This window comes from Psammomys obesus, unplaced genomic scaffold (genome assembly GCF_907164565.1).
Source record: "Psammomys obesus unplaced genomic scaffold, mPsaObe1.curated_primary_1811, whole genome shotgun sequence".
In the NCBI taxonomy this organism is placed as follows: Eukaryota; Metazoa; Chordata; class Mammalia; order Rodentia; family Muridae; genus Psammomys; species Psammomys obesus.
This window is the reverse complement of record NW_026596040.1, coordinates 15402142-15423891: the sequence shown is the minus strand read 5'-3', so window position 1 is coordinate 15423891 and position 21750 is coordinate 15402142. Positions and strand designations below refer to the sequence as shown.

The 21750-nt window shown below is 36.1% G+C and overlaps 1 protein-coding gene across 8 annotated transcripts in view; it reads right to left on the bottom strand.

The window, feature by feature from the left end:
- Positions 1-21750, bottom strand: part of Csnk1g3 (casein kinase 1 gamma 3) — an 85537-nt gene that overhangs the window by 25928 nt on the left and 37859 nt on the right. For all 8 annotated transcript variants that reach the window (XM_055622666.1, XM_055622667.1, XM_055622668.1 and 5 more), the window contains exons 4-8: positions 18796-18865; positions 15678-15826; positions 13825-14059; positions 595-680; positions 375-459 (exon numbers count right to left, since the gene is read on the bottom strand). In XM_055622666.1, coding sequence (XP_055478641.1) covers positions 375-459; positions 595-680; positions 13825-14059; positions 15678-15826; positions 18796-18865 — 625 coding nt within the window. The remainder of the gene's footprint in view (positions 1-374; positions 460-594; positions 681-13824; positions 14060-15677; positions 15827-18795; positions 18866-21750) is intronic.

The following is a 21750-nucleotide window of genomic DNA, read 5'->3' as shown; positions in this document are numbered from 1 at the left end:
TCAGTAAGATTTTATAGCACTCTGAAAATGAAATTAATATTTTTAACAACTTCTCTTAAACCTGACATTGAGACTCAAATAACTAACTAAATAAGTGAACTAAATGATTTCACTTATATTCTTTAGCATGTATTTCAACCTACTAAAATGAATCATTAAATGAAACAAGACTTAAGCTGGTCTTTAATTGCCAGATTTTCTTCATGCAACGTCATGTTGTGGAACAAACATATAAACTGTTCCTGTAATCTATGCAGTAATGTTGACAACTTTTAAATAACATTGTAATGCTCCTGTTTTTCAAAGCACACATTAACACTTCTTCTGTAGATGAGTATATGTTTCAATTTATGAAATTTATCATTGTCCATTACCTGGGAAGTTTTCACACAACACTTCTATTGGTGTGGCTCGTTTCGTGTCTCCAATTTTCTGATACCTCTCCTTTAATGTGTCAGCCTGAAGTAGGAAAAAAAGAATACAAGAATGTGGTGTTTTAAAAACTAGTTGTAGCAGAAGGCCTTAATACACATTAAGATTTTATGAACTCCGATAAAGAAACAAACAAACAACAACAACAACAAAAACAATTACCTTTAAGCCTTGCCAAGGAAGACTGCCTCTTAGAAAGTACATGAACATATGGCCTAAAGCTTCTAAATCATCTCTTCTACTCTGTTCTGAAACAGAAGAGGAATATGACATTTCACTTTCACCTACCAGTAAAATGTACAAATGAGAATAACTATTTCTAAGCTTATATAGTAAAATATAAACAGCAAAATCATAAACTTTTTACAGATTGTCATCTTTAAAATATGCCATATGATACTTCAGTGCTATAGAAAGTTCATTTACTTAGAAAATTTATTTGCTTAGAAACCTATTATGAAAATAGAGGCCAATGGAAAAGAGGTTTAATGGTCAAGCTGAATCTCTCTGTATCCTATAATAGAACATGTCAGAAGAGAACATGCTAAAGGTTCGAAGAGACCCTAAAGTTGAAAGTGCTTAGCATTCTTTAACTATGAATTTCTTCAGCACAGATAAACACAAAATATGTAGCATATAAATAAATGACAGTAACAAACTAAGACTCTGGGAGACACATAAATATCTCCATATTCTGTCATTGATATTAAATTGAGAATTCTTGGTTTAAAAATTTTAAAAAAATATGCTGGCAAATAAAAAAATACTTTAAGTTCGGCATGTAAGCTATGTTTCCTGAATGAGCCACCTTACTTTCTATATTCTCAATAATACTCAGTGCTTTCAGAAAAGCAATCTTTCCAGAGTACTTATCTGCAATAAGACGAAAGGTCGGGAAACCCTGTGTCCCGATAGCACTTGCTTCAGTTTACAAATAATGCTTATACTGTTACTCATTATCTGTACACTGACTGCATGTTTAAAAAGCTAACTGTCAGGGCTGGAGATGGCCCAGAGGTTAAGAACAGTCACTGTTCTTCCAAAGGGCCTGAGCTCAATCCCCGGCAACCACATGGTGGCTCACAACCATCTATAGTAAGATCTGGTGTGCAGGCAGAATATTGTATAAATAATAAGTAAATCTTAAAAAAAAAAAAAGATATGAAAAACATTATGAAATCTATACACCTAAAAAAGATAATCAAGACAGCGAACATGGGGTAAGATGATCAATCCTCATTTAGAAAGACAGATGGGATGTGCATTGAATGAATGAATGACAAGAGTCTACTGAGCGCATCTGAAAGACTCTTAACTAGCAGTGTTTTCAAAGCAGATGCAAAGACTCATGACCAAACCTTCGGCAGAGTACAGGGAATCATATGAAAGAAGAGGAGTTAGTATGATGGGGAAAGGATAGGAGCTCCACAAGGACCAAATATATCTGGGCACAGAGTCTTTTCTGAGACTTGACATTCAACCAAGGACCATGTATGGATATAACCTAGAACCTCTGCTCAGATGTAGCCTGTGGTAGCTCAGTAACCAATTGGTTTCCCATAGTGAGGGGAACAAGGACTATTTCTAACAGGAACTCAATGACTGGCTCTTTGACCTCCCCACCTCCCAAGGGAGGAGCAGTCCTGTTAGGCCACAGAGGAGGGCTTTGCAGCCAGTCCTGAAGATACCTGATAAAACAGGATCGGATGAATGGGGAGGAGGTCCCTCCCTATCAGTGGACTTGGAAAGGGGCACGGTGGAGATGAGGGAGGGAGGGTGGGCTTGGGAGGGAATGAGGGAGCGGGACACGGCTGGAATACAGAGTTAATAAAAAGAAAAAATAAAATTAAATAAAAAAATTAAGACCTGCCATTTCCTTGTCTTAAAAAAAAAAAAAAAAAAAACTGTCCTCAAAATCCAGATGGGAACTGGAAGCATTTTGGAAACTTAAAAGCTTAGAGAAACCAGCCTCCTGCTGGAAACTACTGACTCCTTTTATATGGTGGAGCAAAAGTATGTGCATTTTAAAAGCTTGGTAGGTGACAGTGAAGTACAGGCAGGGTTGATAATCACTGGAGGGAAAAGCTTTGTTCACTGCAATAAAATATACCCTTGACACCATACCTGCATAACTATCATAACAATCCAGAAGTTTCTCGGAGACTCCAAATAGCTCTGCTACTAATGTTCCTTTCCACCTCCAACTTCTAGCCTAAGGATCCTACTTAACTGATTTGTCATTATAGATTAGATTTCATTTTTCATACATAATGTATACAGTATAGATTGATATCTGGATTCTTTTGCCCAGTTGTTTTGATGATTCACCTATACAGCTCCATGTATCAAGAGCTCATCGCTTTTCATGAAGACAAGCACAATAAATCCACCAAATTCACCAAGTAAGCTCCAGTTTGGGGCTACTGTGGCAGACAAAGTCACATGAACATTCTGAGCCTTTGTGCAACATCCCATTGCCATTCATCTGGAAGAAGTACTTGGAAGTCCAACACAACATCATACAGCAGTGTACAGTCAGCTTCATAACACTCTTCTAAAGTACATTCTGGAGAGGTTGTACAATTTCAAATCTCCACCGGCAACTGAAACATGTAAATGCGCTGTGGATTAACAGTATCTTATTGAAGACTAATGCTCTTGTACGTCAAGTATTACTACTACTCATTTGTGAACTCTGTGTTGTATTTTCATGAAGTCTAATTTATTACCAATATTTTTTTTTACTATTCATAAAGGCTTATTTCCAAATCAAAAACCTGACTACCCCTGAGACCACAGATTTTCTATTTTTCTAATACAGATTTTATAGTTTGTGTTATTATATTCAAATCTACTGTACACTTTAAAGTAAATGTTTTTGCTTTAGGTATGGAGTAAAAAAAACACAACTGTTCTTGTTGTTGTTAATAATGATATCTGGCTATACTACTTCATGACAAGACTCTCCCTGCCTCAAACTGTTTTTGCATTATTCTCAAAATCCAGCTGACCATCTATGTTAAAATTCTGGACTCTATATTCTGACCACTTACCTGTCTTTTTTTTTTTTTCATTTTTATATTCATTACAGTCTATTTACTTTGTATCGCACCTGTAGCACCTTCCTTCATCCCCTCCCAATCCCACTCTCACTCCCTCATCTCCTCCCATGCCCCTCTCCAAGTCCACTGATAGGGGAGATCCTCCTCACCTTCCATCTGACCCTAGCCTATCAGACCTCATCAGGACTGGCTGCATTGTCTTCCTCTGTGGCCTGGTAAGGCTGCTCCCACTCGGCATGAGGTGTTCAAAGAGCCAGCCACTGAGTTCGTGTCAGAGACAGTCCCTATTCCCCTTACTATGGAACCCACTTCCATACTGAGCTGCCATGGGCTACATCAGTGCAGGGGTTCTAGGTTATCTCCGGGCATGGTCCTTTGTTAGAGTATCAGTCTCAGAAAAGACCCCTGTACCCAGATTTTTTGGTTCTGTTGTTCTCCTTGTGGAGCTCCCGTCCTCTCCAGGTCTTACTATCTCCCCCTTCTTTCATAAGATTCCCTGCAAGAACCTGGAAACAATCCAGATGCCCTTCAACTGAGGAATGGATACAGAAATTGTGGTACATTTACACTATGTAATACTATTCAGCAATTAAAAACAAAGAAATCATGAAATTTGCAGGCAAATGGTGGGATCTAGAAAATAACATCCTGAGTGAAGTATCCTAGAAGCAGAAAGACAAACACGGTATATACTCACTTATAAGTGGATACTAGACCTATAAGAGAGGGCAAATATAATAAAATCTGTACACCTAAGGAAGCTACGCAAGAAGGAGGACCCTAGGTAATATGAACAATCCTCACTCAGAAAGGCAAACAGGACGGAAATTGGAAGAGAAAGAACACAGGAAACAGGACAGGAGCCTACCACAGAGGGCCTCTGAAAGACTCTACCCAGCAGGGTATCAAAGCTGATGCTGAGGATCGTAAGCAAACTTATGTTTTCATATAAATAGTGCCCAAAATAAGTAGGGTTGGGGGATGATATATAATGGAAGTTAATGACTAGAAACAAAAATTCAACAGAAAAACTAACAAAAAAATTAATAATTTGAAAACTTCAATAAATTCATTAATCCTCTTACCAGACTAAAAAATGCACAAATTACTACTAATAAAAGCAACAGAAGGGACATTAGATCTTACAAACCCTGAAAAGATATTTAAAAAATTATAAATTTAGCTGGGCAGTTGTAGTGCATGCCTTTAATCCCAGCACTCAAAAGGCAGAAGCAGGTGATCTCTGTGAGTTCAAGGCCAGCCTAGTCTATATAGCGACAGCCATGGCTACACACAGAGAAACCTATCTCAAAAACAGAACCAACATCATGCTACCTCAACTGAGATGCAACAGACAAATGCTTTGTAAGATTTAATAATTACCAAACTGCCTCAAGACAATGTAAATAGTTCTATGCCAATAAAAGAAAGTTAATTTAAAATTTAAACCATGAGCTGGGGAGATGGCCCAGTACTTGCCATACAAGTATAAAGACCAGAGTTCAGATCCCCAGAACCCACATACAGCTGTATGTTGTAACATTCATTTGTAAGCCAGCTTGCCAACGGTGAGATGGAATGAACAGAGGAACCCTCAAAGTTCCCAGGCCTACTAAGTTGACATGCAACAGTGAACCCCTAGAAACCACATCTCAAGCATGATGAAGTCAAGGATCAACACCTGAGGTTGTCTGCACTTTGACCTGCAAATCTGAAACCTTCCATGAGAGGAGGGGATTTCCTGAGACTTCGGAGTTAAGCAAATTCACATGTCTGGGAAAGCTGACATTGACAAGAGTCACAGAGCCCCTCTAGAGTTATAGAAGCAGTAAACAACTGCTTCAGGAGACAATGACCAGCTAAGCCACCAAGGTTTTTCAGATGTGTTGAGCACCCTGGAGGCGATGCAGAAAGGTCCAGGGATACAGCTTTCATGAGTCGTCACCTGTGTTGGGGTGAGCTTTTTGGTGATGCAGCTGCTTTTGAGTCATCCTGCTTCTGAAAGTAATTCCACACCCATATGTCTGTTAGTTGCACCAATAAAAACTCATTGGTTCACCCAATAGGACTCCATTGCATTAACTTTGGTCTGTAGGTTTGCTTTCTGGGATAAGCAGAGCTGTGTGAGTTTTTAATCTCCCCAGAAAGTCTCTCATCTAATCTGTGTCCATATGTACACAAACGTGTACATACATACACTATATATATGCAAATACTCTTTTAAACTAATTAAAATATTTAATACAACTTAAAACCTTACCTAAAAATAAAGCATACCTGATAAATTCTACTAAAGGCCAAGAAGTATCAAGTCAACAAAAACTCTTAGATACAGAGTTCTCAACTCATCATATCATCCCGTTGTCAAAACAGGATGCAAAAAGTCACTGCAAGTAAGAAAAACTATGGGAAATATATGCCTCTAGAATATAAGATTTATTTAACTTTCAAAGGTGTATGGGGACTATGGAGCTAGCTCAGTGAGTAGAAGTGGTTGCTCTGTAAGCAAGAGGCCCTGAGTTTGAATTCTCAACAAGTACAGAAGAAGCCAGAAATGGCTGCCAATGCATGTAACCCCAACCTTTGGAGACAGAAATAAAGCAGTTCCCAAGAGCTTGCTAGTGAAAAATGCAAGTGCCTGATTCCATGAGAGACTTTGTTTTGAGGCAATAAAGGAAAGCCCTTATATCTAGCTCTGGCCTCCATATGTGCTGTATACTTGCATACTCACATACATATAGCAGGCACACAAACACTACTAATTAAAGCTTGAAAGATATAAATTACACAATCATCTCAGGAATATAAAAAGTACTTGAGTAAATCTAGGGTGCATTCATCATAAAAATTCTCAGCAAGGGCTGGGGAGGGGAGTGTCTTAGTGATTGAGTGTTACAAAGTAAGTTACAGAAATTTCTTTATCCTAAAAAAAAAAAAAACAAAACAAAACAAAACAAAACTATGAAAAACCTGCAACATCCTTTCTTCACAGTTGTTTCGTGTATTTTATTTTATGTTGTACTTAGGATTGTACCACCCACAACCTCAGGGATACCAGACAAGCACTCTATGTCTGAACTTAACTTCCAGCTCTCTCCATTATTCTTTTCTCCTTTTTTGTTTTTTAATTGAGACCATTGCTCATGACTTTTCCAAGATGGCCTTGAATTTGCACTCATTAGCCTACTTAGGCCTTGACTTTGTGACTTTACTGCATTACACTCTATAGTAGCTTGGATTCTACTCCTGAAGCCACTAGACCTAGCCTAATATAAATTTTAAATTATATGCAACACAACCTAAGGGTCAGGACCAAAAGAATAAAAATATCTATTACTTTAATTCTTTCTATTCAGTATCATAGGAAAACTTCTTGCCAGTATAACAAAGCCAAGAAAAATACCATTTAATTATTGAAATGAATTCAGGGGCCAACAAGAGAGCCCAATGGAGCAGTACTAGTGACTGAGCTCAATGGAGTAATCCTGGTGACTCTAGCACCTACATTAAAAGGATGAGAATGAACTCCACAAAGATGTCCTCTGACCTCAATATGAGCACCATGGCATATGCAAGCCCACACACATACATAAAATACTTAGTATTAAAAAACAAAAAATTTTAAGATATCCAGAGTAGAAAAAGAAAAGCTATTTTTCTTTATAGACAATTGAAATATGTAATGTAGGAAATTTTAAGTAATCTGCAAAATATTCAAACAAGTAACTTTATCAAGGTTTCAGGATACAGGATCAATATGTAAACCAAACAGATTTCCATACTAGCAATGAGCAATCAGAAATTAAATTTAAAAACCAACATCTTTACAACAGTATTAAAACCCAGAAAATATAGACAAATTAACCAATGAGTGTGTCCATATGTATGTACATATATGTATGTGTGTACATAAGTAAAATAGCATGTAATTACAAAGACTTGAAAGAACTGACTCCCTCAAGTTGTCCTCTGGCCTTCTCAATTCAGGCAGTAATGTGAGTACTTCAACGACCCCTACACACACATACAAAATTAAAATGTGATACACATATATACATATGTAAAATTTTAGCCTTATAATAGCATTCTTTGTTACACAGAGAAATAGCACAAAAAAAGACATTTCTATTCCATCAGAAAGCATTTAGTTACCATACTGTCAATAAAAAATGATCATAAAGTGATCTCATCTGTATCACTCCATCAAAGAACAGTATTACATTCATAATCTACAAGACATAAATTCAAGCCATAAACAGAAGCTAGTAAAGTAAGCCTACTACTAAAATTCAATCCAAAACCCCTTTTACCTTCATAATTGCTTTCTTTGTGTTCTTTTACCAACTGACACCTGGAAATAAATGTTACCACGTGGGAAGTAATACAAGTCACAAGAAAGCTCTCTCTTTGAAATAGAGTAACTAAGGAACACACTTCAAGTCTAAGAGTTCTGTTACATGAAAATGATCTCTTTTAAAAACCTGTTCACATTTTTTTTTCTAAAGAATTTAGCTGAATAGGCCTATTTGAAAATGGGTATTTCCCTCAAACTCATGATTTATTATGTAACTTTTAAAGAATTAGAAGTGGAAATTTGATTTAAGTACAGTTAATTATTTTAAATACATTCAAAGCAATTTATATTATATAATCAAACCTTTACTAATTAGAAATACACAGGTTACATAAACACAATACATTGTTTCATATATATTCATGTGCCATATATCAGATGTTTCAAAGTTATAACTTCACTGAAAGTAGAAACGGTTATCTCAAATCTGGAGTTAAATAACTCAGACAGGTTAAATAACTACCAGTACCTAACAGGGCAGCATTCTACACACCTACCTTTATGCATTCTGTTCATTTGGAAAAACCTAATAATAAGATCAAGTTTACCGCAAACCTTCTGCAATGCCTTTGTATTAAAAATTCAGTATTACTTTTCTCCATTTAATTATGGTAGTACTATTCAGTTATCTGTAACTGTCCATATCAATTAAAGTTTAATTTTTGACCAGTAAAATATTCTTTTTTTTTTTTCATGAACTCAAATTTATCTTTCAACACAGAATACACCAACAGCCTCATTTAAAACCAGGAAACTTTCTATTATATATGTGTATATTATCAAAAATAAATATAATTGCATTTCCTACCAAAAAAAAAAAAAAAAAAAAAAAACACAAGTGCAGACTGGTAAGAGAATTCAAAGAATAAAAACTTCTCAAGAGAGTGTATTCTTTGTAAATAAAAAAGATAAAAAAATAAAGCTACTATATATAAGTAAAGGTTATATTTAGGGGTGGAAAGATGGCTCCATGGTTAAGAGAGCTTGTTGTTCTCTTAAAGGCCCTGAGTTCAATTCCTAGCACAATACTGGGTGACTCACAACCACCTGTAATTTCAGCTCCAGGACCCTCTGCTGGTCCCACAAACAACTTGCTCATATGTAGAAACTCCTAAATAAATATACATGCACATATATAATTAAAAATAAAAGTAAATCTGTTTTAGATGGCTTTATTTAATATTTCCTTATGAAATGTTTTAGTAGTTTTCTCAACTCCGTAATACATTTGACACAAAATTCACTAAGCTCACACTTTTTCAAATTACATAATAAAGATTAGTTTTGTTATTTTTCCAATGACAATACAAGGGCAGGGCATGATTGTAATCCCAGTATTCATAAGGCTGAAGTAGGAGAAAGCTTAACTCAAGCCCATGCCTATAAAATTGTATTTTATACAAGTCATCGTGGGCTATAAGGTAAATTCCATATCACAATGGCTACACAGAAAGATTGTCTCAACATAAAAGAGACAAAACAATTATCTAATCCAATGTGCAGTAACAGCTCCCGCATCTAAACACACAACTCAACACTATCAAGAAAATCTAAAACATGGAGATTTCTTTTCTGAGAAAGAACCCAGCGCATAGTCACTTAATTCAAGTTCTTTCTTGAAATTTCTCTCAATTTAGTCTGGCTTCCAAGTTAATAGAAAAAAAATAGAAATAAAGGAAAAGCCAGGTGCTGCTACAAGGAACCACACACATGCAACATGACAAAAGTAAGGCATTAATGTTGATAAACAAAAATTTTAAAAAAACTCCAAAACAGAAAAACAGAATGTATTTTCTCTAAGATTATTTGTATGTGTGTGTATGTGTGTATGCGGGTGTGTGTGTGTGTGTGTGTGTGTGTGTGAGAGAGAGAGAGAGAGAGAGAGAGAGAGAGAGAGAGAGAGAGAATACTTAACCTCAATAAGAAAAATGACCAAGGACTAAAAAGTGAGCCTCAAAGCCACTGACAACTGTTTTTTAAAAAAACTTTTCAAAAGTAGACATCTAATTAGAGCTAACAATTCAGCATAAAAATATAATAAAGAAGCAGCAGAAGCAGGTGGTGGTTTCATTGCATGGATAGTGGAAATCCCTATCTGTCATAGCAGCTTTATGAAGATTTTGCTTTCAACAGTGATATAGGCAAAGTAACCAAACCACTGTGTTTGTGTTCTAAGCAGTAAATGACCTTATGCCATGTTAAGATCAACAGATATTATAAGACTAAAAATAAAAAACTGTGCAATATGATTTTTACACTATTCATCTATAATATACTGGAAACATGTTTTAATGATTAAATCTGATACTCTGTTACGTTAATATAATGGTCCAACAACCAATTCTCTATTTTGAATTTTTATGTAAATAAAGAAATACAAATAAATGAATTAACTACTGGTGCCTTAAAAGCAATCACCAAAGATCTGGGTATGTAGTTCATCAGCTCACTGCTTGCCTATTAGATGCAAGGTCCTAAGTTTGACCCTCTAACACTGCAAAAACAAAGGAAAGGAAAAAAAAAAAAAAGATGGAAGGAACAGAGGGGAAAGGGAAAAAAGGAAGGGTAAGGAAGGAAGGGGCATTGTTCAGAAGGAGGCAAAGCTGTGAAGGCTTCAGTCAGACACATATAAAGCAAAAATCACATTTTCTCTTTGTTTTTTTGTTTTTTGTTTTTTGTTTTTTTTTATGGCTTCCCCATTCTTCACCAAGTCATGTACTTTAAATTTAACAAACATGAGATACCCATGTCCACAAGCATCACAAACTCACAGAATGTACAGAATGCACCCAAACACATACTACTGAGTCCACTCTTATTATTTCACACGGGGAATTCATGTGGTCTATCAAGATTATCCATCTGCATTAGACTTGATGAGTAGGTCTTTGCAAAGTAAATCTTACAGCTTTTGTTTGTAGATTCCTACAACAGTTAAATGCCACTTCCCTAAGCTCTGAAGGCCTTTCCCAACAATGATAAATAGCTCACTTTGCCTTTTCTACAAATAGAAAGCTGCTACATATACCATTGTTCACACAAAAAAAACTTTAGCCCATAAGGAAGCTGTGACCTCATGTCTTACAATAAAATAGTTGTGAAACTTTGTTCATTATTTTGAAATAGTCTGTAACAACTCCCATGAAATGAAAATTTCTCACAGACAATGCAAATACGGGTGTGACTGGCTTTAAAAGAAGGCACCGTCTACCCAATTGTGTTTTAAACCTCTCAGGAGAGTTTGCTATTGAAAGGACTCTTCAAAAATATTATCTGAATAAAACTTGTCTTTTCTCATTTTATGTCTGAAACTGTACTCAAAGGCAGATCACATTTTTTTCACACATTTCATGGGTATAAAAGAGAAAGCACCATGAGCCTGGTATTCGGCCAGCAGTCAGCAACACTTCCAAAGGCTATTTAACTCAGAACTGAGCAGCAGAACAGAGACATCTGCAGTAAGTCTGAGAAAAGCTGTTGGAGATCAGAAGACTAGAAGCTGGAAGTTGGCATAGATGTGGAGATCTGATTTTATACTTTAAGGCCTCTGAGCAAATGATGACTGACATATGGTTGTTTTACATTCCTGCCTATTTCTTGTGATTAAGATGCTAGGAACAGAATCTAAAAGCAGAAGGTTAAGTCTGTACTTCCTCTGATATAAGCACAAAGCATGGTTTAAGAATAACTTATTGTAAACACAACAGAAAAACAAGTTTTAAAAGACAAATGCAATTTGGTGTGACTGAATATAACATAAATAAAACCTTAACCTCTATCTCACATCAAAAAAAAAAAAAAAAACCTAATTCTAGGTATGTCACAGATAAAAGAAATCAAAATCATAAGGCCTCTAGAAGAAACATAAAACAGACAGACCTTCAAGTTATGTGGCATGGAAGTTATGTGGTATGGCTCTTTGTTGATATATTATATACCTAAATATTTCTGCTTTTGTTTCAATTATAATATTTGTTTCAATTTTTAAAAAACTGATAAATAATTAAAATAGTGTGTGTAGGAAGCTTGTTTCACAAGTGTCATTTATTAATTCTGAAATTATTTTCTGAGAAGCCTACCTTTCAAAAGCTGAGTAAACAAGCAGTGATATGCACATTTTTCAGTGTTAACAAAAGATGATAAAAAGGGAAACAAATATAGTGGAGTACTATTTTGTAATAAACAGACTCAAAACTCAGAAGTACCAGTATTACTTTGAAGCTTTCCTAGAAATGTATTAGTATGTGTGTACATATATATACATGTTTAGGCTACTTCTCTCTGTGTGTATCTATACATACCCTTAACATATTTCCCAGACCCTATTTCTTCTTTCAGCAAGAAGCATAGCCAGGCGCCTGATCTTTAAATACTATCACTATCAAATAAAGAGACCCAGGACATCTAATGGGCATGACTGACTATATGCCTGCAATACAGAAACTACAAAACCTGAAAGTGCTCAAAGAATGCTATGAACATTGTCAGGAGGAGGAGCCAGCTTTGAAGGAGCAACAAGTGGCCAAATGTGAGACCCTCTGGGCATCAAAATAAACAATGGTAGCAATTTATTTATTAAATAATTTAATAAATGAAAACTTATGGCCAGGCACGGTAGTGCATGCCTTTAATCCCAGCACTTGGGAGGCACAGGCAGGTTGATCTCTGTGAGTTCAAGGCCAGCCTGGTCTACAAATCGAGTGCAGGACAGCCAGGGCTTGTTACACAGAGAAACCCAGTCTCAGGGAAAACAAACGAACAAAACAAACAAAAAACCTTAGAGTCTGTACAGATATAAGTCAATAACTGGGTAAAAAGCTAAGCTTGTGATGTTACATCAGCTAATAAATACATAAGGAACAACAGAGAGAAAAATCAATAGGTGTTAAATCTACTAGGTAGAATTTTATTAAAGAGCCTTTCCTGGGGGCACATGCCTGCAATCTCAAAATGTGAAAGGCCAAGCAAAGAGGAGTTCAAGCTCCAGGGCAGTCTAAGCTATGAAGCTAGACCCTATCTCAAAAGAAACTTAAAAGAATAACATGTTTACATAATTTCAAAGATCTACCTACCACATACTTTTAGTTACCAAGGGAACATAGACTTTCCTGGGGAAACCCAGCAGGCATCCTCTAATTAAGTGATGGGACCCAGCTGGGACTAATTACACCAACACTCCTGACATGAGAGCAGAAGACTTCTTTGCTTTCTCATGACATGCATTTAATATGCATACCAATACCTAATTATGAAAAAAGACCCAAACTGATAACATTCTAAAAAATTGCCTTGGCTCCTAAAATTATTAAGATTAAGACCTAAAGGAGAGGAAGTGGTCCTGGTTTTAAAAAGAAGAAAAGAAAAGAAAGCTATACAACAAATAATACATTGTCCCAATTAGATCTTGAATAATTTTTTTAAAAATCTTTAAAGAATTGTATGATTTGATTTTTTACTCTTTATATACATAGAAAATATATTTTTAAAGTTAATAACTTGTCCAGAGTCACACTACTAGGAAAAATACTCTAGCCAGCATCAGAAGCCAGCTCTACCTGCCCTTACACTCAATGTTTTTAGCCTTATAATCAATTAGTCAGATTGCTAGTAGCCTGGCTAGCCATATAAGAGAGCAACAATCTCAATAACAAATATTCACATGCACTGAATTCAGTTAAAATTGGACATTACCTCATATTATTTATTAGAAATACTCAAATGAATCCCTCAACTGTATCAAGGTTAGACATTCCAAGTTATCAAAGAAAAGCTTTACACTATGCAGGATCTTATTTTCAAAGTATTACCAAAATATAAATCAAAGAAAACTGTAAGTATATGGTGAATGAAAATTACAATATGTGCTGTTTTATTTTGCAAACACTGAATCACAGTAGCAAAAAAAAAAAAAAAAAAATGACAGCATTAACACAGCTGCAGAATCCAAGCGTCCACACTTACAACATGTTCATATACCTTTTCCTAGATGTGTGTTTATGCTCATGTATCTGGCTGTTCCTGTAAGGCTTTTGTGTTCTCTGTATGGTATATGTTTCTTTGTCTCTGGATCAATATATTCCTTTGCCAAGCCAAAATCTATAATATGAATGACTTGCTGGGCTTTGTTTCCCGGCCGGCCTATTAAGAAGTTCTCTGGCTTCACATCTCTGTATATCAAGTTCTTTGAGTGGACATACTCCATGCGAGAAATCTTAGTGGGAAAAGAAAAAAAAATTTATTTTAGATTTTCACTGGCAAACAAGATCATGATAAAACCAAGTCAGAATTTTCACAATAAAAATAACATAATAAACAATTAGAATTTGTTTCAATGCTTTAAAGTTAACATGATGTCAGTCTTCAGTGCCTCAAAGAACATACATCCATTCATTACTTAAAATGTTTGTCTTTGCTGTTACGGTCACAGATAAATAAAAGCATCTGAATATTAGAAAATGCATTTCCAGGCTGGAGAGATGGCTCAGAGCTTAAGAGCAATGACTGCTCTTCCAGAGGTCCTGCGTTCAATTCCCAGCAACCTCTTGGTGGCTCACAACCATCTATAATGATATCTGGTGCCCTCTTGCAGATAGAACATTGTATGCATAATAAATAAATCTTAAAAAGAAAATGCATTTCCTATCAGTATATCAAACTCAGTCATCATTTTCAGAGGATGACAGATTATAAAGATGAAAAACCTTAATAACTAAAAATAAAAATCTCAAGTTCAAACCAAAGAAACACTCATAAAGTTGACATTATTCTTCCTCAGTTCAAGAATAAGACAATTTTTATAATCAAAAAAAACCACAAAAATGTAATTTTACCTGTTAAAAAATTAACATCCAAAAATTAACATCCTTTAGTACTTTTTCCCAAAATGGATTTTTCCCTAGGTGTTAAACATTTTAAAATCTTGAAAATGGAAAAAAAATTTAATTCCAACTATAATAATAACAATATAATTATACTATTTTTCAGATTCTCAATGTTTACCATAAACTAAACAGAACATTAGATATAATGTTGCCACCCTGGTTAAAAATGCCATGTCAACATATAGTCACACTGGTCATTTTAGTCTGTTTATTAACAAACTGTGGCTCACATTCCCATGACCCATGCCTTAATTAACCATATATTATAAGCATCTTCAAGGTCAGAAAAATTTAATGCAGCTGTATATTACTTTAAACTATTCATAATTTATTCAATTCACCCTATCAGCTCCACACAATAGGGTGTTTCTCATTATTATAATTTTCTCTAGTCCTGTACATAAGACGCTAAGTAATCTAAATATTTCCAATAAGTCTGTAGAAGTAGAATTAATGACAAAGTCAATAAAAACAATTTCAAACTTTTGCACCATATTTATATTGGCATTTATGTCAAAACTCTAAAAATCATCTCAATTGTTTTCTCATAGATTCCCTGAAATTTAAATATTGAAGTATACCAAATACTGAAGTATACCAAAAGCAGTTTCTATTATATAGGTCAAATGTGCCACATGAAAAAGTCAAAAAGCATGACGGAATTTTAAACTTAAATTTATGAAAACCAAGCATGATGGTGGACACCTGTAACACCAGTAGTCAGGAGGCAGAGGCAGGAGGATCAGTAGTTTAAGACCAGCATACACTGCCTGGGGAGTTAGAGACCAACCTTGGTTACACTGAGACTCTCGAAAAAGTTAAGAAATATAGATAGACTAAGGAATGGAACAAGAGAGGGAAGGAGAGGGGAAGAGAGAGAGGGAGGGAACTTGTGACCAAAGAACTATGTAGTTGCTCAAGCAACTTCCAATACCGCGCTTGACTTACCAGTTGTATAGCTATCATGAGAACTGTTTTAAGAGAAAACGTTCTATCACAGAGGTCAAACAAATCTTCCAAACTAGGTCCCAGCAGTTCCAGCACCATAGCATTGTATTTACCACAAGGGCCAAAATAGTAAACTTGAGGTATACCATCTAGAAAAAAGGAAAAAGTTACTTAATAATTTTATCATTTTAAATACTAAGCCTTTTCCCTAGAAAGCCAATACACAATATTTGAATATTTTCTAGTTTTAAACACTTTAACAGTAAATTTGTATTTTCCAGAAGTACACTAAACATTTCTGATTAAACCTTCTCTAAACTCACCCCTTAAGGTTCACATGGTAGCCCAGTTATACCTGTACTGAAGCTGAGTCACTGAGCATCATATAAAGAGTATTGTACTATCTCTCTACAACCTCATCTATTGAGCTTTAGCCTTACATTTGTATAGACTATGTTGGGTTTCAGACCTGAAACAAGCAGCTGAGTTGTCTATTTAACCAAAGCAGACCTAGCCTCCTGGCCTGGTTCTCCCAGCATCCCTCAGACCCTATACATTACAGGGCATGGCTGGCATACCCCACCCACTACCCTGAACTTTCCAGCCCAGGGACTGGGCTTCCTTTCTCCCAGAGACTCTTCACTACATAATCTAGATATTTTGCTTCCCCTTCCCTCTCTCTCTCTCCCTCTCTATCTCTCTCCTTACCTCTCTCTGCACACACTTTCACACTCTGGGCCCCCACTCTCTCTGTCTCCTCATCTACATGCCACTTCCCTGACCTCCTCTTGTGAGATCAATGAACCGGCATGAAAGCTGCCCCCCCCCCCATAAACCTGCCTTTCTGTGCTTTAATTTTGTCTGAATTGGCTTATTTCATCAGAGGAGAATACCTACCAGATTATAGCAAAGTTTACACAATAGGGAAGATCCTACCCTGAGTTAATAGTAAGCTTTCCTGGACATGTGCTATCATGCTAAACTAAAGATATGAGAAGCTGGCTCTTTTCTATTAAACTGGAGATTTAAAACATCTGCAAAACACTTAAAGCAGTGATAATCTTCTCACTCATTTATATTGAAAAAGTTCAATCTGATTTTTTAAATGTTTGGATTATTATTTTAAATGCCAATTTGGGAACTTTTTAATATTTACTTGAATTTCTGTTACGGGATACATCAGTTGATCCAATCCACAACAAAAGGCCTCTGAGATCCTCAAAAATCTTAAAACATAAAAGGACTCTAGGTCTTAAATGTCAGGAATGTGGCGCCTTAAGAAACGTGGTACTGTAAGTCCTGTACATACAACACAGATTGTAAGAGTGAAAGGAGAGAAAGCAGACTTTCTTAAATTTCTTCTTGTTATACAAGGTCTCATATGGTGTCCAGAATGACTTCAAACTCATGATTCTTCTGCCTCAGACTTCTGAGTGGTAAGATCATAGGCATGTTTTATATACCTGAATAATTTCTTGAATTTGTTAAAAGATAATTCTGAAAAGCATGATCAGGAAACTATGAAAACGATGAATTTTAGATATCAATGATGTTTACAGGGCTTAGACAATAACAAAAATTCTTCTCAAAAAGTATAATTAAAATGTCCATACATTATAAAATCTTTCACATTCATTTCACAAGAGAGCTAAATAGTTTTTAAAAGATGTTACAAGTGGAACTATCGATATCCAGATGGAAATGTTGGGGTGATCTTTTTATGCACTGTGTAAAGATTGTCTTTGTATTATTCAAATGTTGATTTTTGTAACAGCAAAGAGCTGATTACAGGCCGGACTTTGGTATTGTTATTTTTTGACTATATCATATTTTATGAACACTCCTTCCAACACCTTCTGACTGGTTTAATAAAGAGCTAAACAGCCAATAGCAAAGGCAGGAAAGGGAGTCAAGACTTCTAGCAGAGATAAGAACTCTGAGAAAGAATCAGGCAAAAAGATTCACCAGTGGGACGTGGAAGAAGAAACGGTGCCGGGACTGAGAGACTGCGGAAAGGAAACAAGCCACATGGAGGAATGTAGATTAAATATAAACAGGATAATTTAGGAGCTAGTTGAGGAACAAGCTTAAACTAAGGCCAAGCTTTTACAAGTTAATAAAAAGTTTCTGTGTCAGTATCTGGGAGCTGGTGGTCCAAAGACAGTCCAGTTATAATTGGCCCCAAACTTTCATAAGAAAACATGCAAAGGAAGAAAAGTCTTGACTCTTTCACAAGGCACAGATCGAGAAGGCCAGTATCGGTTTCATGAGGCTGTGTCAAGGCAGGACCTCTCCCTTTACAGGGAAGAACCCACGAGCCTCCTTCAGGATTTCAGAGCTGCAGGCATTCCTTGGTTCATTCATGTCACTCCAACCAGTGCCCCATGCCCCCTGAGCATTCTGTCCTTCCCTTTTCTGCTTTCTAGTAAGGACACATGCATTTGCATTTAGGGCTTACCCCAACAACAATCGGGATAATCTTGCTATTTCACATGACTGCCATGTCAGGAGCTCCAGGGATCACCATGTGGATATAGTTATTTTTACACCCATCGTAATAGCAATAGTGCTGTTGAAAAGGCTAACGCAATGATGGTATGTGATGATTAAATTAATTTTATCACAATGCTCTCCAGTCATATGACCATCACATTCTTTTTTTAAAGGACTATTAAGTAAGGCAGTTGTCCAGTGAGCAGTTATAAAATGACTCTTCCTGGGTCAATGAGGTACTTTAGCAATAAAGGCATTTGACACCAAGCCTAACAACCTGAGTTTTGATCCCAGGATACACACGGTGGAGAAAGAGAACCAACTGAAACAAGTCTACCCTTATCCTCCATATGTGCACCACAATGCACACACTCTGCAGCTGGAGTTGCAGGTGGATGCTTGTCTCTTGATATATGTGTAGGAGCTCTCATCCCCTGAAAGAGCAGGAAGGACTTTCTACCACTGAAGCATCTCTTCAGTCTCAATTTAAAAAAAAATAAAAATAAAAATAAAAAAATTTAAAGAATGACTTTGTAACCAAATTCAAAATACTATTTCTTAAAACTAAAGAATTGTTGTTATGATGATCTGTGTTATTATAAAAGTTAAAATCCATATAACTTACCTCCAGATCCTAACTGCTTATAGAATCTGTATTCCAAATGCAACTGTGGTGCTCTGGATTTCATGGGCTCCTATGGAAACAATTGAATAAACAAACAAAAGAAAAATTTCAATTTTAAGACAACCTCTAGGTTATGACTCCAAATGTTTTAAACTATACTCTCAGCTCTATGCACACTAGAATATTCTACTGGTTATCTCTATGTCTCTAGATCCACATATATACCAACACTGTGCTCAATGTTCAATAAATTGATACCATCTGACCAGAATACTACCAGAAGAAACAACAGAATTTTTAAAAAATAAGTAATAAAATTTAAAACATAGTTTTATGTAACGAAAGATAAATACAACAAAAAAACAAGAAACTACGGAAGTAAAAGGTTTACACAAAAACTATGAAGATACATGAACAGAGGAAAGAAGGAATTATACAACATTAGAGACCTGGACAATATGGTGAGAAGGCCTAATAAACACTGGATGAGAGGAGGTCAGTGATGATAGCAAAACCAGATTAAAAAATGAGAAGCCAAAAAAGAAATATATGAAATTCACAGCAATCTTAGGACCTTAAGGATTATTTATAGAAAACACTAAGCTTCAATTTTGAGGAGCAATACAGAGCAGTTAAAAGCACAGAGACTGAAAACAAATTATGCTGGATTTAAACCCTCAATGTCCCACTTCACTAGCTATGTCACATTTGGAAAGCTAACTAACCTTTCCAGACCGCAGTTCCTCATCTGTATAATAGGGCTTAAACTTTTTATGGTTCTCTTCTTCAAGATCTCAATAAAGGAATGTGTGTGTGTATAATATAAAATTTAATATATAAAGTAATTAAAATAGTGCCTTCCACATAGCACTACATTATCCATAAATTTTGGTTAATCAGCTAAAAATACACAACCTTAATATGCGAGATAATATCCACTTACACAATCACAACCAAGTTTAATATATACTTATTTATTGATACCCTCCAGGTAAAAAAAAAAAGGGAAACAATCCTGACTTAGGTTAGTAATTTCAGCTTGACTCCAGGACTTCAACAGCAACAACCCAATGTTGCCATACCACCATGCAGCTAAAATCAAATGATCAAAGGAAGATATTTTCAATAGTCATGGGCACCTGGTTATTATGTGAGTGGAAACACCTAGACAAGACACCAATCTGAAGTGGGGTAATAGAAAAATGTGAACATTTGTAAGATGCAACTACATAAAGTGGCAACTGCAAGCAGCCACTAACACCTGTTCTCAAAATATCACACAGTGCCTTTATTTCACCAATATACAGAAATGTCTAAAAATATACAAATATATTTTCAAGTGAGTATCTTTATGGCTGGTTCTAAACAAAATTACACCTCATCTATTGCACTCAGACACAATAAACACATCAAACCACACACATGGAAAATAGTAATTAAGGACCAAATGTAAACATTTCTGACCTTCCAATAAATACAGGAAGGATATAGCTATAGGCCAAACTTACCTCAAAATACCAAAGTAAAAATGTTCCCAATTACCCTAAATTATGAGTAATAATAACTTTTGTATGTAAAGCTGTACTTACAAAGAAAAAGACAAACAGGCTGGGTGTGGAGGTGCACGCCAATAATTATTAGCACTTGAAAAGAGGCAGCAAGATGATCCAGAGTTCAAGGTCATTTTCAGCTGCATAGCAAACCCAAGGCCAGCCTGGACTACACGAAACTGCCTAAAAAGACAGTCAGATTAAAGGAAGGAGGCCCTCTCCAACATCTCCCCAGAAAAAGGCAGAAAAGAAAATTATACAAATAAACTGTGCTTCATGTAATGTACATAAAGAGGCCAGAAGGCATGACTTGTATTTACTAAGGCACCATTGGTGGGGACAGGGCAAACAAGCTCTAAATCTGAAACAACAGGACATAGGGGGTCACAGCAGATGAATTAACGGGCAGGGCTCCTGTCTCTGACACAGGATACACTCTGCACACAGAGCTGTTCACTATGGCTGCTTCATAAAAATCAGAATGCCCGTTCAAATACTGAACAGTTCCTGTATGCTGAGTCTCTCTACAGTGACTCCTATATATTAACTTCCTGTGTCTGTTTTAAATCAGCTTCCTATGTTGCCTTTCAAAATTATTTAATGTGATGATTCATAACTGGTCAAAGTGCTGAGAATAAGTGACTACTGAATGTTCAGCCCTAAGTGGGACATCTATACCAACCACCCTCAGTAATCCCCTCCATCCCTGCACCCTGAAGGAATACAGCCTTCTTGAAGAAGGGACAGAAAGAATTTAAGAGTCAAAGAGGGGGAGGAGTGCTGTAAAGTGCTGTCACTGCACTCAGGGCCTCGGAACAGATAAGGCTGCCCACACAAACCCCAGCCCATCAACACTCCAGCACAGATGAAGGGGGTACATAAAGCATTCTTCCTAGCTGATGAGTTACTGCCAGTTGATGGCTGCTGGAGAGGGGAAAGTGAACTGATATTTTTAAAATAAAACAGTATTCATACTAATTTGGGCACTTGGAACCTTAATATTGAAAATATCTCATCAAAAAGCAGAAATTATTTTCTCAATTTTGACATCTTTAAGAGCTTGATTATACAAACTGACTCTCATGACTGACGATCACAAATCCAATTAAAAACAGCAGTAATAATCTTGACATAACCTAAGCAGGCTTCATAGGATATAGCCAAAGACTAGGCCTTGAAGGCAGGGAAAAGTCATCTGGCTAAGCCCTGTCAGTCACATGTGTCTCAGTAGTGCCACAGCCTGACTTCCTGTCTTCACTTCAGTGAAAGGAAGGAAAACGAGCCTACACTCACAAACACACTTTAAGCAGTGGGGACTTTCCACTGCAGTTCAAAAGCTTTCTTTCTATTCCTTCCTTCCTTCCTTCCTTCCTTCCTTCCTTCCTTCCTTCCTTCCTTCCTTCCT